This window comes from Protopterus annectens, chromosome 4.part1, assembly GCF_019279795.1.
Source record: "Protopterus annectens isolate FY-2018-M chromosome 4.part1, PAN1.0, whole genome shotgun sequence".
NCBI lineage: Eukaryota > Metazoa > Chordata > Ceratodontiformes > Protopteridae > Protopterus > Protopterus annectens.
In genome coordinates, this window is record NC_056734.1 from 103772355 (window position 1) to 103790680 (window position 18326).

General features: G+C 40.5%; 1 protein-coding gene across 3 annotated transcripts in view; it reads right to left on the bottom strand.

Moving 5' to 3' along the window:
• Positions 1-18326, bottom strand: part of YEATS2 (YEATS domain containing 2) — a 1703429-nt gene that overhangs the window by 804333 nt on the left and 880770 nt on the right. For all 3 annotated transcript variants that reach the window (XM_044070010.1, XM_044070009.1, XM_044070008.1), the window contains one exon: positions 9392-9647. In XM_044070010.1, the coding sequence (XP_043925945.1) occupies positions 9392-9647 (256 nt within the window). The remainder of the gene's footprint in view (positions 1-9391; positions 9648-18326) is intronic.

Below are 18326 nucleotides of genomic sequence, written 5' to 3' on the forward strand. Positions count from 1 at the left end.
AGCGAGGTGCTCTGCCTCACATGGACCAGGATTTTATTCCACAGTATAGGGAGTCTCTGAGTGATAAATCTATCCCTCCAGCACGTCCTATTTATATCCGTGCTAAGGTTTAAGTCGCTTGCTCTAGTGGTTTTGGTGGATTTGGATTTTTGAGGTGGAGCATGTCCATTAATTCGGGTTGGACATGGCCTTGTATGTCAGGCACATGTCACCTCTGAGCAGGCGGTATGCGACTGAATAGAGCTGGAGTTTCTTCAATCTGGCAGCATATGACAGATTTTGGAGTCCCTTTATCCTTTTGGTGAGGAACTTTTGGGGTCTCTCCAATTGCTGCAGATGTCGGGTGAGATACATCCCGAATGGGGCATTGTACTCGATCATTGGTCTGATAAGTGAAGAGTACAGGGAACAATGACCTCACTAGATCTGGATGTGAATCCCTTCATGATCAGGTGGGCAATGTAGAAGGTCTTTCTAACCACTTTAGCAACGTGAGTGTCAAAAGAAAGGCGACTGTCAACCTGGGTCCCCAGGTCCCTGATAACCTCTTCTGTGCTTAGTGGATTTCCACCTATATGGTAGCTTGGGGTTACCTTGTTTTTCCCGAAGGGTATGACTATACATTTTTTGGCGTTTAACTTCAGGCCATGGCTCTGGCACCAGCTATCTGTTTCCGTGAGTCCCTTCTGAAGGATATCCGTGTCCGATGCATTTTCCACTATGGCGCCCAGTTTGCAGTCGTCTGCAAACTTTGTCAGCCAAAGTCCTCCCATGTTGGCCTGTACTTCTGAGAAGTAGATGCCGAACAATAGGGGGCCAACGACCAAGCCCTGTGGGACACCACATGTGACTGGCTTGGAGTCTGACATAGCGCCAGCAACTCTAACCCTGTGGGTTCTGTCCTTAAGCCAGTTTGCAACCCATCTTGTGACATATGGGTTTACATTTAAGCTGGTAAGTTTTTCTACAATACCCAAGTGGGGTATTGTGTCGAAAGCCTTTGCAAGGTCAAGGTAGGCTGTATGGACTGCCTTTCCCTCATCAATGGCCTTGGTGACTGTTTCGAAGAAGTCGACCAAGCTCAAAAGGCATGATCTGCCCTTGATGAAGCCAAACTGGGTCGGGTCCAATGTCTGCAAGTCCCCTATATCTTTGTTTATGAGCTCCATTATGATCCTCTCCATAGCTTTGCAGACTAGACTTGTTAAGCTTATGGGGCGATAATTACCAGGGTCCGTAGAGGCACCGCCTTTGTGGAGTGGGACCACAGTTGCTGTACGCCACTCCTTGGGCACGTATCCTGTGGTAAGGCTGAGATTAAACAGCTGCCTTATGTGCAGGTTTAATTCCTCATTTAGCTCGTGTAGCACACAACTAGGGACACCATCCGGTCCCATTGATGCTGTGTTTTTAGCTTTAGAGAGAGCAGCTTTCACCTGCGCATTTGAGATGTCTGGGAGGCTACACTCCGCTGGGATAGTTATCTCTCCTTTAGGGCGGGAGAGGCGGGTGAAGTTTGCACTGAACCTGTCTGCCAGTATGTTGGCAATGTCTGTGGGTTCAGTGATTTTTGTATCATTTTGGACTAATTCTGAGCATATCTGGGAGTTTGCACCCAGGTTCCTAACATAGCTGGAAAAGGCCTTATGATTGTCCTTTGAATCCATGGCAATTTTTCTCTCAAAATTGGCCTTAGTTGATTTTATGAGTGCTCGTATTTTTTTACTAATAATGATCAGGGGTGACTTCCCTTTTATGGATTTTGTTCTATCATGTAATAGCTTTCTCCTCTTATTGTAAAGTTTGTTAATGGCTGGGGTCCACCAGACTGGACGTTTGCCCATTGTGGAAAGAGTCTTGGTTTTATCTGGGATTGCCTGATCCATGCAGTCCTGGAGGTGTTCATAGAAGGCATTTGTAAGGGCTTCCGCAGCTTGGGTTGTGGTTTCCACTGGCTCAGGGGCCTTGAAGGATACCACACCAGTCTTGAGTAGTGTGAAGTTTGCTTTAGAGAAGTTCTTCACTGTGGTCTTTTCTGTTTGGGGTGGGGGCGGGATGTGGATTTCCAGTGAGATTAGTTTATGATCAGATCTCACCAATGAGGGATATACTTCCGGTGTGGAGCATTTTGTCCACGTTTGTGATAATGTGATAATAGTGCTTTCATTTGGGTTTAACAATATATATATATCTATACAGATATACACACATATATATATATATATATATATATATATATATATATATATATATATATATATATATCTATATCTATATATATATATATATATATATATATAAGATATATATATATATATATATATATATAAGATAGATATACATATATATATATATATAGATATATATAGATATATATATATATAGATAGATATACATATATCTATATATATATATATATATATATAGAAAGGTATACATATACATATATCTATATATCTATATATATATATATATATATATATAGTTATACATATATAGCTATATGAATATATATATATATATATATATATATATATATATATATATATATATATGAAACAAATAGGAAAATATATATATATATATGCATATACATATATATATATATAAAACAAATGGGAAAATATCTTTAGGAAACTGATTTTTAGTCATTCTTATTTACATTATGAAAGCAATGCCCCTTGAAAATGAAGAAAGGACTTGTCAAAGGGTAAAAAAAGATTAAACAGAATGATTTCTGAAGTCAAAGTATTTCTTAAGGAAGGATTCATGTTAATTGATATGTTTTTGCATAGAGGTTACCTTAAAGATTTAATTTTCGAAGTGATTGATGAAACAAAGCTTTGGAGAGGAACACATTTCATACATTTATTGAATGTGGAGTCTTCCACTTTAAAATGAAATCCCCTTGCTATAACTTTTGGATTCGATTACAAGACGACAACATCCGGTTTGACTGAGAACAACAACAATAAAAATACTTTTAATATGGCTTTGTTTCTTGATTATACCACAAGAACAAGGGATGTTGAAAATACTGTTAGGAAACACTGGAGCATTTTAAGTATCTGTGATTTTAATTTTACAGTTATTAATGAGAGACCACATTTGTGTAGTAAACTGTAAATAATTTACTAGAGAATGATTCCAGAGAAATAATTCACAGCTACTGGATTATTTAAAAGTACTACTAAATGTGGCTCATATAAATATTGTTCGTTTATTAGAGAGTATAACCAAAAAAATGCGGCTAGGGCACACAGTCATAAAGGGCCACATGTAAGGAAATAAAAAAAACTTTAATTTCAAGTAAACACAAGCGCTTTCTTCCTGCTACAATGCAGAACTTCTTCAAAGTGCATTTCTTTGGTTATTGTTCACTTATTGTTTATATGGATGCTTTTAACCTGAACTATTCACGTGGGGGATGGCAATAAATATCCTTTTTTAAAAATAATATGCTATTTGTTCGTTCTTTTTCCCTGTTTTTGTGTAGGGAAAACTGGGATGGCATCAAACAAAAGAATTCATGAACACATGATATGGAGAAAAAAAACATTAACAACAGCCCATGCAAACATACTTTGAACTGCAATAATGTCACAAAATTTACTTTTGGTATTTTAGAGATAGCATCCTTTGATCTTAGGGGAACTGCGGTGGTGGTGCGGTGGTAGCGTTGTTGCCTCACAGTTAAACACTGACCGTTCGATTCTCAGTTAGATCGTCTTCTGTGTGGCAACATGTGTGAATGGGATTTCCTTCGTTGACGGTTGTGCGTTAGGCCCGGCAAGCCAGCACGTAAAAATCTACTGCCAATCATTAGCGGACCGGAGTTTCGCTGTGGCGAAAAAGCCGAAAGACACAAACAAAATCCTTTGATCCTAGGGGAGGTCATTGGAAGAATTCTTTAGACTATCAGGAACTAGTGTGGCAAATTTGTTTAGATGCTACTTACTACCCTGGTCTTACTGACTATATTTCAATTGCCCCACTGTTGAAGAGACAGAGGGAAAAAGCTGTGATCATTTTAGTTACTTAGTTTTTTAACACATTTAAATTTATCCTACATATTTTTTGCCTTTAGTATTTGATGGTTGTATTTGACTAATTCCATGAGGTTATATTTATTTGTAATGTAAAGGCAGAGTTTATTTAGGATTTATATGCAAAAAATGTTTTATGCTATTGTTTCTTTAAATAATTAACTGATGCATTGTGAACAGGTATAAATTTCCTTGAATGTGTGTTAATTTATGGTTCTGATCAAGTCCTAATGGATGAAAGTGCTTAACCTTGCTTAACAAATTTATTATTTTAAACCGTCCATGGTATTTGTTGGAAGAGTTTCGGCACAGATGCTTTTTTGAGTTATTGGCACTTTCACATGTACATGTAGCCTAATAATGCAATAATATTGAAGTGTTTCTTCCATAATGTAATTCTGTGATCTTCTAGAATGTAATTACATGAAAATTATCCTGTGCATGTGTAATCACAGACACAAAATGGCTACACTGGGTTAGCTTACATACAATACTTATTCTTAAGTCTCTGCACTCAGATCCAAATGATGTTGCTCTTTACCTTGTAGTCCATGTTTTCAAAATTATATATCAGTCTGAATGTTAACAGAAGACAAAGAACCTTCTCACAGTCTTCCCCTGTGTAAATGATTTATGAGCAAATAGGAACCTGGTTAGATAAGTTTTACACCTGGATTGATATTTTTTTCTATGTGCTTTCGCACCTGTTCTTGTCAGCCATCAAACTTCCAGCTGCCGGACTCAAGCCCATTCATTCCATAGTGATGAATAATCACAAGATCTGTTAGGACAACAGCAATATGGAGGGTCAGTCATGCAGGCAGCCATTGGGGAATTTATGCTTTCACCTGTATTTGGGCACTGGCAGCTTTTGTGAAAGTTCCTAACCTTGCCTCAAGGTAGGAGGGAAGGGTTATCCACATCACCATGGGGAATCAGAGTGCCAGCCTTGTGAATGGATGTTCTCATATATTCGCTAGTGAGAGCTATCACCAATGAGCTGCAAACTCACTAACTAAGATGTTCACTGTAATGTTGGCCGTCCACTAAAGGACTGCGGCTGTATGCGCCTTGCTCAATCAGCCCTCTTCCTACCTTCCTCTTCTAGTATTAAGTCCCCAAGTGACTAAATGAACTCAGGTCACCAGGGCCATGGACAAGGCTTTATTCCTCTACACTACTGGCACTGTCATTTGATAGCAAATTTCAAATACAAATAAAGTCTCGTTTTATTTTTAACTCTATTGTACTAATCCTTAATCCATGGCCGTTCTGTACCTACCCACTCTAGCATACTGTAGATATAGCTACAATTCTTTCAATGAGCTCTACTGCTCGTCATTGGGCAGATGGTAGTGTTTAAAACAGTGGGAGAAATTGATAGTACTGTTTTACTTGCTTTTGTCTCCTTCCCGGAGTTCCTGTGATTGTGTGTGTGTGTGTGTGTGTGTGTGTGTGTGTGTGTGTGTGTGTGTGTGTGTGTGTGTGTGTGTGTGTGTGTGTGTGTGTGTGTGTGTGTGTGTATCAATTAAATGAACTGCACAAACATCCATGGAAAATGCATCAATGTGAGCAGCCTGAAAGAAAACCAAGAACCAAAGTAAGATACCCCAGTGAACACATGCTACCAATTATCAAAACCTCAAAAACAAAGCATACATTTGGTATTCCAAAGCAATACACATTTTAATTAAACTGACCAACAAAGTTTGAGTGCTTTTGTCCAGAGTACACTAGGACTTCATCAGAAGTTCTGAAAGATAACTAACTTGAACACAAAAAAATTAAACACAAAGAGGAAACAAATGGTTTCCTTTTCTGACCATTACACTAAAACCCTAACAATACCACTAGATCAAATTTGTCTGAATAAAGATGCTATTAAGGAAAGAGATTTCTGTAAGTTACTGTATATGGTTATGGATAAGGGCAGGGACATGCTTAGGTTTAGGGTAAGCATGCATGAGTAAGTTTGCCCCCCACCCACTTCACCTTACTCAGGTATGATAATCCAAACCCTATATTATCAATATATGAAAACCCTTTTCCTAACAGTTAAACTACACAAGACACCTGAACACATGCACTATAAAACATTCGCAACACTAAAATGTATCTCCTACCCTAGCAATCACTCTAACCCTAGCAAGCAAACACACACAAACATTCTTAAGAGTCATCAACATACTGCTGAGCAAACTGCCATTCAACAAACTTGTACACTCCCACACATTCATACACAGCACAAAATCTAATTTAGCCCTTACTCTACCCCTAAACAACAAAATATTTATCCTCACATGCATATGCACACACACCCATTGCAAAATCAACCCCCTAATCTAACTCTGCCCCTAACCCTAATCAACAATTCTCGTACACACACACACACACACACACACACACACACACACACACACACACACACACGTACCACTACATCTATCACCTTACCTAGCCCTTATGCTAACCCTAAACTACAATCACTTGCACACATTACCACCAACCCACTTGTCTTACACAGAATTCAAACTTTCTGCTTCCAATAAATATAGCACTTGGCAAAGACTGCATTCAATGTCTTACCCTGAGAAAAGAAAGGCTGTATGACAGATATTTTGGGGTGTGGAGGATTGTCCCCTTTTTAGAGGGTGCAGGGTAGCTTGCACCCTGTGTGAGCTTGGGAGTATCACTGTTCTGTCTGGCAAATTCTCAAGATTTTGGATCTTTTGGGTTCTAATTTCGATTTAATAAGATGATGTTATTCACTGTAGGTTACTTTTTCTACCCTCTGAAAACCTCTTTCCAAGACAGCTTGTGTTGATCTTGTTGTACTGGCAAAGTTCTGCTAATGCCACAACTAATGTCCTCATTATGACCTTTTCAAACTTTTTTAATTAATGCCAACAATATTAAGGAGTAAGCAAACTGACTGAACCAACTTGGGCAATTTTCAGCCAATTCCTTGAAAATCGCTGTCAATAAAAAAGATATTGCCAAGCAGGTTTGTCTCCTTACCTTTAAAGTCAAGTGAGCTTGGAGTTAAGTTTAATGGTGGCAATTATTTTCTGTATTTTTTTAGCTCAAAAAACATTCAAACAAGTGGTTGCTATATAACAGTTAAAGAACTGTAATGCTAACAAGATCACCTTCTTTTTCCTCATTTTACTCAGCTTAAAATATTTTAAAATAAATGAAGTGCATGTAGCACTGTTAGCAAGAAGACAAGCAAGTCAAAATGCAGCATATGTTTTCATGTTACATTTGGTCATAAATGTAGTGCCTTTCTAAGAGAAGCCTTTAATTGTACATTTGTCTCACTGCAAACATTTATATTTTCCTGTTAACTGTGCCAAAGAATAACAAAATTAATAAAGAAAGGCTATTAAGCATTAATTCATCAGTGGCACATGGTGCTTAAAGGGTATCATCACTTAGACAAGATCTTATCAGGCAGTCCACAACAAACCATTGATTATGTAGCCCAGGCAGGTATGACCTAACCCTGAGCAGTATCCTCCTTCCACAAGAATGATGCCACAATGTAGAGACAAGAGAGATTCGGCTTTAACAATTGGCTTTAATCGTGGTGGTGTCATTCAAAGGGGATCCTGTGTCTGTCTGCCTGATGACCAGCATGCTTGAAAGCCACTGGTTATGAGGGCGGCTTGCACCTGTCACACAGGATTCAGATATTAAGGCTGGTACCACCCCCATAGTGAAAAGGTCAGCAGGGGCTCTAATTAAACCAAACCACCTAGAAAACAAAAATGGGAAGAAACTGAGGTAATGCTGCTCAATGCCAAAAGTCAAAATCTCAAAATACTGCCTTTTCGAGGCCCAGTGCAGTATGGAGAACATCGATGTCTGTGCTGAAACCTGAGGCTCCTGGTTCAAGGCTCTGAGAGCACCCGGCACTGTTACCCATATACATATCATCGTTCCCCAGGGGTGTTGGACCACACCACAAGGAGAGGACACATAAGCATATAAAGGGATACTCACACCTCCAGGAAGGTTAACCCAGCGCCAAAACCTTGGAAACCATCCGGGTGCAACCGCAAGGCCCTCCTGCTCTACAACCCACTGCTCCTTCCCTCTCCACCTCCACACACTCAGGGAACCCACAGCCTTCTAAGAAGACACACTGGACCACATAATATTATCTCCCAAACACCCCTATATTAGGCCCAACGGTGCTACCAGTTCTATGGATTAAAACCCATCAAGCCTAACTTTCTATTAGCTAAATGAGGGTTCATAAATTCAAATGCCATGGAACAGCTAGTCAGGGACAAGATGAGGGAGAAAATATACTGAATCTCATTGTCCTGTAAACATGGGGACAAGTGCTCATCCTCATATATGACCACATCCCGCCCCCACCATCATAAATAACCCAACTAAGGCCAATTTTGAGAGAAAAATTGCCTTGGATTCAAGGAGGACAATAAGGCCTTTTTTTCAGCTATTGGAACCTGGACCTAAGAACTCCCAGATATGCTCAATTAGTCAAAATGAAAAAAAAATCACTGAACCACTATTGCCACCATACTGGCAGACAGGTTCAGTGAAACTCACCCCTCCCTCCCCCAAAGGGAGGAGACTCTTCCTCCCAGCAGTGTAGCCTCGGATCTCTCAATCATGAGTGAAGCTGCTCTTTCCTAAAGGCTAAAAACACAGCATCAATGGGACCGATGGTGTCCTGCTGGCTGAACTGCTAAGCAAGGCTAATTGAGGAATTTAAACCCGCGCTGCAGCAGCTGTTTCTCACTACACCCCCAGGAGTGGCGACGGCCCAGGGTGTCCGCACGGCAGCTGTGGTCCCCACTCCCCTGAGCGGTGCCTCCTCACACCCCCTGGTAATCACCGCCCATAAAAAACTTTCGTCTAGTCTGCACGGAGAGGATCATAATGATAATGGATAAACAAGATATAGGGACTTGCAGACATTGGACCCGACCCGACCAGTTTAGTTTTGTCAAAGGAGATCTGCTGAACTTCAACAAGGCAACTAACCTATGAACCTATGAACCTAAAGACAGTTATGTCACCACTACTCAGAAACAACACATTAAATACTGCCAAGTCACATTATATGCTGTCTGTGTCAAGAAAAACATCCTACAACATTACAAAACTTGGTGTCGTACAAGCAAAGCTATTTCCTCCAGTCAAACACAATACAAGTTAAAGAAAACAGATGCTGATGACACTAGAACACAAAACTACCAAAAATATTACAAAGAGAAAATGATGTTTCACTATTCAGATCAAAAGAAAGCATGTAATAGCGCAAAATGTATTTTTATGTTATGATATTTTAAACTGTTACTATGAATTACCTGAACCTTGTGTGCCAGTCTTTTGAGGTCCAGTTGAAGCAATCTGAGCCTTTGTCACTGTCTGTACTGGCTGGGCAAGGATGGTTGTGCCAGCTCCACTTACAATAGCTTTGGCCACCCCTTGGGCAATGACCTGTTTCTGTCCAAGAGTTTTAGCAGTTGCAGTGTTACCTTTCGCAACAAGTATCTGACCTCCACTGATTGCCACAGCCTGCTTTACAGTCTGTAAAGCAGAGCCCACAGGAATGCTAACTACCTACAAAAAATAAAAACATTAACAGCATTAAAAATATTAGCAGCAGCATTACAATTACTTTACAAATGTTATGAATCACAAGGAATGTTTATCAAATCTATGCTTTAATAATCTCATTTCCTAGGTTGTTAAATCCTTCTGCTGAAGCTTCAAGCCTTGCAGCCCACCCATCTAAGTAAGCTATTAAAATACTCCCAGAATCAAGAATATTAAGTAGGTATCTAGTACAACTCTCAGTTCAACTCCAGATCTTCAACAATGTCTCATACCAGTAAGTCCTTACTCTTTGAACATCTTAGCAATTTTTTATTTATTTGGTTTAACTGGGTATATTGCTGGTCATAAGACCTTCAGCCACTACTTGGTCTCACAACAGCATCAGACAGACAGTTTACATATGTATAACTATACACATTAATATTATGCATATACATTGAAACAGATAATATTATTAATACATATTAAACTTGATATTATAATTTTAATTTATTTATATTAGTAGACGAGAAATCAAAAGTAAATGTTAACAGACTGAGTAAGGAATGGATTACAGCAGGTAAACCAGTGTCTGAAACAAGCACATGCAAACTCATCTAGCAGATGCTCCCTCACTTTATTTTTAAAGCTGTCAACAGTGCTTAAAGATGTTATTTCTGGAGAAGGATGAGTCCATGTGTCTGGTGCTACTTTGAAAAAAAAACACACATTCCTATGACTGTTTTGAAGTGAAGTCTGATGAAATTTCTGACACTGTCTAACTGTCTCAGAGTAAGATGAACGCCTGACACAGTAAAACCCTTAGAGGGGAACACTGACCAAAGAACTACTTTATCAGTGTTGCCCTGCTCGGTATAGGTCATCATTAGATCTCCTTAGGTAAATCACAGTGATAGGTTCTGTTTGTCAGCTAGTAGAACAAACCTGCAAATTTTATTTTGAACTCTGAAGCTTTTCAGTATTCCTGCTGGAGTGCAGCACTACTACTGGAAGACATACTCAGCTTTAGGAATTAGTACATTTATAGCTGTGGCATGGCAGGCATTTGGTGAAAGAAGATGGGTTATTCTGTAACTCAGTTTTAGTTGTGATAGGACTTTGGTATGTTACCTGTATGTCTAGGGTAAATGAAAGGATTGGGTCTAATAAGATGCAAAGGTATTCTTGCGGTGTATTGTTAACGATAAGTTTGTTGCTGTTATCTTTGACTGTTCTTATGGGAGTCTGGCTAACTTACAATGAGTTTCAATTAACATAATGCTACACTCAGGATTAATAATTAAACTTTTATTTAAGATCCATTTAATGAGGGATGTTGATCTAGGCTGGAGTTAAGCAGGGATTTTGTCAACAGTCTAGTAGCGATAATCTGCAAGTCATCAATAAAAAGGGAGAAAAGTAGAAATCGAAGTACAGAAAATGGTGTACTCCAATGCTAAGGGTACCTGACACAGAATAGGAAACATATCTATAAATTCAAAAAGTTCTGCTTTCTACATAACTTTTGAAGCAAATAATTATATTGGTTCTGAATCTGAGTCAATCCCCAACTGGCAATCTCTCCAGCCAAAACTCAAACAGAAGGTTTTAGGTTGGCTTGTATGTGATCTTAGGAGGTCCTAAATGACATTACAAAGGAAAATTCTGAAAGCAGAAATCCAATCCAGACACCCATCAGCCACAAAAGAGTAGATGTAAAGGCACTAAATTATACTACTCCTCTTCATGGCTCCACTAAGTAAAAGCATTAATCTGCTCTGAGCAGACTGCATTAGTCCCACTTGGTCAGCAGCCTTTTTTGAGGGAGATCCAATACAGCATTTAAAACTAACTTGTGGAAATTTGGCACACAGACTACTGTAGAGTGCACTCATATTAGAAAATGGAGGAGGAATATTCCAAGCTGGATGACTTTATCCGATACTGTTGGCAAATCTGTTCTTCACAGAGAGAAAAAAAAAATTCAGCTTAGTGTTTTCAGCAGTCATGGGCTCCCTGATGAAGCTCTGACTTTAATGATGTAAGAACTGGAAACTCAGTTACTGCAGCATGAATTGGAAGTCAGCAGGCTGAGGAGAGTCTGGAACTATTCATTACAGCTTTTGTTGTTCCTCAGCACTGACTTCAGTAGCTACAAGAGCGTTATACAGTTAATTGTTAACACTGTTCGGCATCATCAGTAACATCACAATGTGCCATGAAACCACAGTGTTTCAACAATGACTAATCATTGAGATAGTACTACTGTGACCTTTCACTCTTACACAGCTGTTACTGCTTCTGAACTTCCTTCTCCAACTCGAGCAATGGTTAGGAGAGCTTTGGCTGAGAAAAGAGAAGGACATGTGGCTATATTGCATAAAAAATGCTACTGGTTAGAATTTCTTTTACTTCAGGTGCTGACAGACAGACTCTGTTCAGGTTCAATTTTGGATAAAATATTTAACAAGAACATTTAATTCATTTAAGTTCTAGTTTTTTTCTCAATTTAGTTATATAACTGTTGTACTGGCTGAAAAATCTGTTTCTGCTTTTAAGAAAAATGCTGCAGCTAAACCTTGGTGTGACTATAAAGATGTGGAGAGGATACTTAAAAGATGCAACAGATTTTATCTGTAACTCACAATACAGTTGTGCATCTGACTTCCCATAACTGCAAATGTTCATATAGATCAATACTGCGGTAATGATTCTTGGGACTTCCTGCCATGTAGAATCTCACAATCTGCCCAAATACCGTTCTTTCACCATTCCCTAGCCAATGGACGTCCTCGGCTGTCAGACATCAGGATGTTGGAGGTATAAGAAGTATGTTAGCCAATGCCACCTCCAGGTTTTTCTTATTTCAGTTCTTTGAAGTCTGAAGGTCCTCAAATGGACCATGACCTGACCCACTAGCCCTACTGACAGCCATAAACTCTGGTTTAAAGGAGTAGGGGAGAAAGTGGGTATGGGAATGATGAGTAGAAAGAGGGGAAATCACCCCAACCCTAGGGTAAAACAAGAAGACAACAGAGGGGGAAGGAGGGTGGGAAGGATACTGCAACATTGACCTAATGGAACATCTACAGTTACGGTAAGTCAACTACACAATATCATACTCAATATTGCAATACTGAGTGTTGGGATGATTCCCAAAACTTCTTACTGAGAAAGCTGAAAGGAGTTTTGACCTGAGGACAGCAGGATCTGCAGAATGGCAGATGTGAACCTGGCTCTAGCCCTAGAAATAGCCCCTAGATGGTAGCGACTGATGAAGGTGTGGAGATGGCCAGATGTCTGCTGCTTCTAATATGGTTTGAATGGAGGTGCTCTCACAAAAGCTGGGGTGGTGGCTTTTGCTCTAGTGGAGTGGGCTCCAATCCTGCCAAGGAGCTGCTTACCTTGCTGGGACTAACAAAAGGAGCTGCAGTTCACAACCCACTTGGAGATGGTTTGTTGCCTACTGGTTTTCCTTGCTTACATTCTGCAAAGGGCACCCAAAGCTGATCTAATCTGTCTGGAAAACTTGTTATGAGGAGGTACAATATTAATTGTCTGTGCGGTCCAGAGTATGAAGCATTTTTTTCTCCCTTGTTTTGAAAGACTGGAAAGAACACAGGGAAACAGCTTGATTCAAATAAATCTCTGATACCACCTTGGGAATGAAAGAAGGATCAATTCTAAAGGCAACTCTGTCCCTATGAAATAGTATGAATGGACCCCTGTACATCAGGGCTTGCACTCAAGAGATGCATCTTGCTGAGGTGAATACTAGCAGTTCTGTTGTCTCCCAAGTGAACAGTTTGATAGGGACTGAAGCCACTGGTTCAAAGGGAAGCAGTGCAAGTTTTTTAAGCACATCATTAGATCCCAGAATAGTGCTGGTTTCCATGTGGGTATTCTGAGTTGTAACACTCCCTTCAGGAATTGTTTCATTTATGGATGAGCATAAATTGAAGGGGAATGCATATACAGATATTACAACTGAGAACATTAATGGTAGAATAGGCTAGGTCTTGTTTGTAGAAAAGGGAGAAGTATTCTAGAACCTGCTGTAAATGTGCACAAGTGGGTGGAATACTATCAGCTTTGCACCAGATAAACAACATTTTCCAGTTAGCTACATATGGTTTCTTGGTACTTGGTTTCTAGCCTCTTGCAAGGCAGACAAGATGTCTTGAAAAAAGAATTGCCTGGATAGAATCAGAAGGCTATTGTTCAAGCTGTCAGTCTGAGAGTTTTCAGGATGGGATGGATGACAAACCCCTTTGTTCCGAGGGGTGGAAGAGTCATGCTTCTCCCCCTACTGAATGCTAGGAGAAGGGAAAAATCCTTGTTGCCTGGGTCAGAAGGGAGCTATTAGAATCATTTTCTGCCTGTCTGACCCCACCTTCTGTAACACCCTAGAGATGATGAATATTAGTGGAAAGGCAGAGAGAAAGATGCCTGTCCATATAAAGGAAAAGTAATTCACTCTCCACATCCCTTACTGCAGGGTCCTTGTACAGAACTTTCCGAGTTGTCTGCTTTCTGAGGAAGGAAAAATGTTTGGTGCACCCCAGCTGTTTGTCAGGTCCAGAAAAAAAATCATTTTTCAAAACCCATTCACTGGGGTCAAGGAGAGTTCTGCTCTGAGAGTCTGCTAACAGAATGTCCTGACCAAGTATGTGAGAGGCTATGGGAGTGACCCCCACCTCCAGCTGCTGTACCAAGATCCAAAACTCCATTGCTAGTCTGCACAGGAAGTAGGAATGTGTTCTTCCATATTTGTTTCTGTACCACATGACTGTTGTATTGTCTGTAAGAAGATTATTTTTGAAAACCTTTTAAATGACAGAATAACTGCCGGATACCTTTCATATTGATGTGCTGATTCGTCTGATGCCTGTCCTAAGTCCCTTGACATGGAATTGCCCTAAGTGAGCTCCCAGGCCAGGTCTGAGCATTTTGTTATGGACTGTGCTGATGTTCTTCATCTCACATTGCTGCAGTCCTTACTTATGCCTAAGGTGGTTAGGCCTTCTGTTACTGTTTCTAAAGCTCTCCTTCTAAGGGTCTGTCTGTTTTTCCTTCCTCTGGGGTCAGGTTCTTTCAGGGTCTGGTCCTAAAAGCACATGTTTCTGATTCATGGAAGAGACTTAGGAGTTCTTGTTTTTACCAACAGCATAGACCCTATAGCTATACCTTTTGGATGTTGTTTCAGATGTTTTCTCGGGAGCTTCCCTTAATCTCAATTCTGTGCCTCTGCCCCCCCCCCAAACCCGGACAGGTATTACAGAATTACAGGAGAGGCTCTAATGTCATCTGTATAAGGCCTAGGGGGAAACTAGGATTAGTCAGGGGCCTAAGGGTGTTAGAGCCTCTGTTAGATTTAAGAATACTGTTCCAGGGAATAGGAAGCTAGAGCTTTGGATAGATGGGGTAAGAAGGTGTAGCAACCTTCTACTCTTTAGCACTGCCAGTTTCATATGTTGAGTTTCAGTATCATAAGTTCCTCCTTTCCAGAAAAGTGGATGCTTTGGCAGATGGTTCAGTTATTAAGTGAGCACGCTGGCTTAAGGGATCAGAATTTTCTAAGCATTAAGTCTCTAGAATTCTGGATGCCTTACATTCCAAAGTTCAAGATGCTGACTTTACAACAACTATATTACCTCTGTGGGGAAAAGATCACTGGATGGTTACTCGGATCTCAAGAGAGGCTTACCTTCATGTTCCTATCAGGCCAGTTTGCAGAAGTTACCTGCTTTTGGCTGGAAATTTACATTATCAGTTGCATGCTGCCCTTTGGCTTATCTACTGCGCCCAAGAGTGTTCACAAAGGTTCTGGCTCCAGAGTAGCCTTTTCAGACCGAGAGGAATACAGATTTATCTCTATCTTATTTGGGATTGCCTGATTATTGCACAAAAGGACAAACTGCTTAATCATCTACAGTATGTGATGGCAGTGTTAAGAATGTCATTTGAGTTCAGACAGTCTCAGCAGTTTGGGTTCACAGGGTAAACCTGTTTGGATTGGGATTCCTGCTGGAATCAGGCCTCATTCCACTAGTTGCCACTGCAATTTTACAGGACTGCAGCAATGTGAGATGAAGAACATAGTACAGGGAGGTATTCTGCATAAGTAAGGACTGCAGCAATGTGGATCTTCGAACATCTACATTTATGGTAGGTACAAAACTGTACTTTTCGGGGAGCTGGATGGGTGCACTTGGATTGTGTTGTAACACTCTCATCCTATCACAGGATTTCATTGTTTAAGTACGGAAGGAAAAGGATAGGTGTTCCTAGGGAGTGCAAGTGCTGCAACCTACAATTTAGAAACCACTGTAACTTTATCATGTGCAGTTTTGCTAATGAGATCATTTTATGCAAGAAGCCATCTAAACCACGACCCTTAGAAATTTCCTTGCAGTAATGGCAATTTTTCTGCTTAGGTTACTGAGATACTCTTGACTGGCAAAAGATTCTATACTCTGGGAGGAATGTCTTTTGTTGGACTGAGTCTATGATTGCTCCCAGGAAGGCAGTCTTGGTGCTGGGGAGACAGTTGTGACTTCTGGGCAATGACAGACAGTCCTGCTTTCTGAAGCCAATCCTTGGTGATCTGCATAGCAGTCAGATACTTTTAAGATTATGTGGTCTGGATCAAACGATAGTCTAAGTAAGAATAAATATGGAACCTTCACATTCTGCAAATGGCCCAGTGATGTGCCAGACATTTAACAAACACTCATGGTGAAGTAGATAACCTAAATGGTAAGGTACAAAGTTGATAATGTAATCCCACTCCTGTGTAATTATAAAATATGAATATGAAGGTAGGCCTCCTTCAAGTCCAGAGTCACCATCTGTGCCCCTCAGAAGATAAAGGTTAAAAGTCTTTATAAAAAGTCAACATTCTGAATTTTGGTACTAACAGAAAAGTACAGTTGTGTACCTACCATAAATGTAGATGTTCAAGTGTATTCATTGTTGCAGTCATTACACTTGGGTTATCCTGCTGGCAGGCTACCCGCAGTCGGCCTGAATTCCAAAGTCCCGGTCCTGCGTCGGTTGCTGTCGCCTCTTCCCTGACGTCAGTGCACCAGGGGTATAAAAGTTGCAGCAGACGCCATTTTCTTCAATTTTTCTTGCCCCAGATGTCAGGTGCCCCCAAAAGGGTAGGCTGTGAAAAATATGATCATAAAAAAGCATGCACATAACCTTCATCTACAAGCAAATACACCACATAGGTTGTATAGAATAGATAGGTACAGAGAAGTCCCAGCAAAGAAAAAGGGGGATGGTGGGAGGGTAACCTGGACTGCAACAGTGAATACACTCAAACATCTACATTTATGGTAGGTACACAACTGCACTATGTTCCTCGTGTTTCACTGTTGCAGTCATTACACTTGGGTTGAATCCCAAAGCTGAGGTTGGGTGGCTGGGCCTAAATAGAGTTTGGAGTGGCTATGAGGCCCTGCAGAACTGCAGCGGCAAAGCCTGCTCTGGATTTAGAGTAGAGAGGTAAATGGTAGTGCTTTGTAAAAAAGTGTGCACTGAAGTCCAGGTTGCAGCCTCCAAAATATCCTTGGTTGGTACTCCTCTGAGGAAGGCTGCTGAAGTGGCTGCTGCTCTGGTAGAATGTGGCCTAATGCCCTTGGGCACTGATTTGCCATGTTGTGAATAGCAGAAACAAATGCAATGGCCTATCCATTTTGAAATGGTCTGTTTTGAAATGGCTTTTCCTTGGGAACCTGCAGCATATGCCACTAAGAGTTGCTCAGTCTTTCTGAAGGCTTTAGTCTTGTCCAAGTAAAAGCGTAGCTGTCTGTGTATGTCTAAAGTATGCAGAAGTCTCTCCCCCTTATTCTGTGGGTTTGGATAAAAGGTAGGCAAATGTATGGTTTGGTTAAGAGCCACGCTGGACAATACCTTAGGCATAAATGTCGGGTTAGTCCTTAGAAAAACCCTGTCTTGATGGAAAATAATAAAAGGTTCCACAGCCATTAGTGCCTGCAACTCTGAGACTCTTCTTGCTGAAGTTATTGCTAGGAGAACAGCAGTTTTCCATGACAAGTATTTTCTCTCTGCTGTATTTGCAGGCTCAAAAGGAGGCAGTGTGAGTTTTTCCAAGACAAAATTGAGGTCCCATGTATGTATTGGAGCTCTCCTTGGAGGTCTTATGTTTCTGGCCCCTCTGAGAAACTGTCTTAGCAGTGGATGAGAAAAAATAGGTGGGTCCGTATTGTAATGAGCTGAAATGGCAGAGGCATGGATCTTAATTGATGAGAAAGATAGGTCAGGTCTTTGTCCAGCATCTCAGTTAGGTATTGCAAAATCTGAGGACTATTTGGTTCAAGCAAGTCAATTCCCTGCACTTGGTTCCAAGCACAGAATCTCTTCCATTTTTCTGCATAAGATTTTCTGGTGCTGGGCCTCTAGGCCTCCAAAATAACATCCATAACTGCTTGAGAGAGAGGTGTGTTCTGAATGATTATATTATCTGCCATGCAGCCAGATTTAGGGTTTTGAGTTGGCTGTGCAAGATCTGATTTTTCTGTTGGGTCAGCAAATGAGGTATTAGAGGCAATGTCCAGGCTGGGCCTTGAGACAAGCTCTTTAGGATTGGGTACCACTGCTGGCGTGGCCAGTCTGGGGCAATCAGTATCATTTTTGGCTTTTCTTGTCTGACCTTTAGGAGTACCTTGGAGAGGA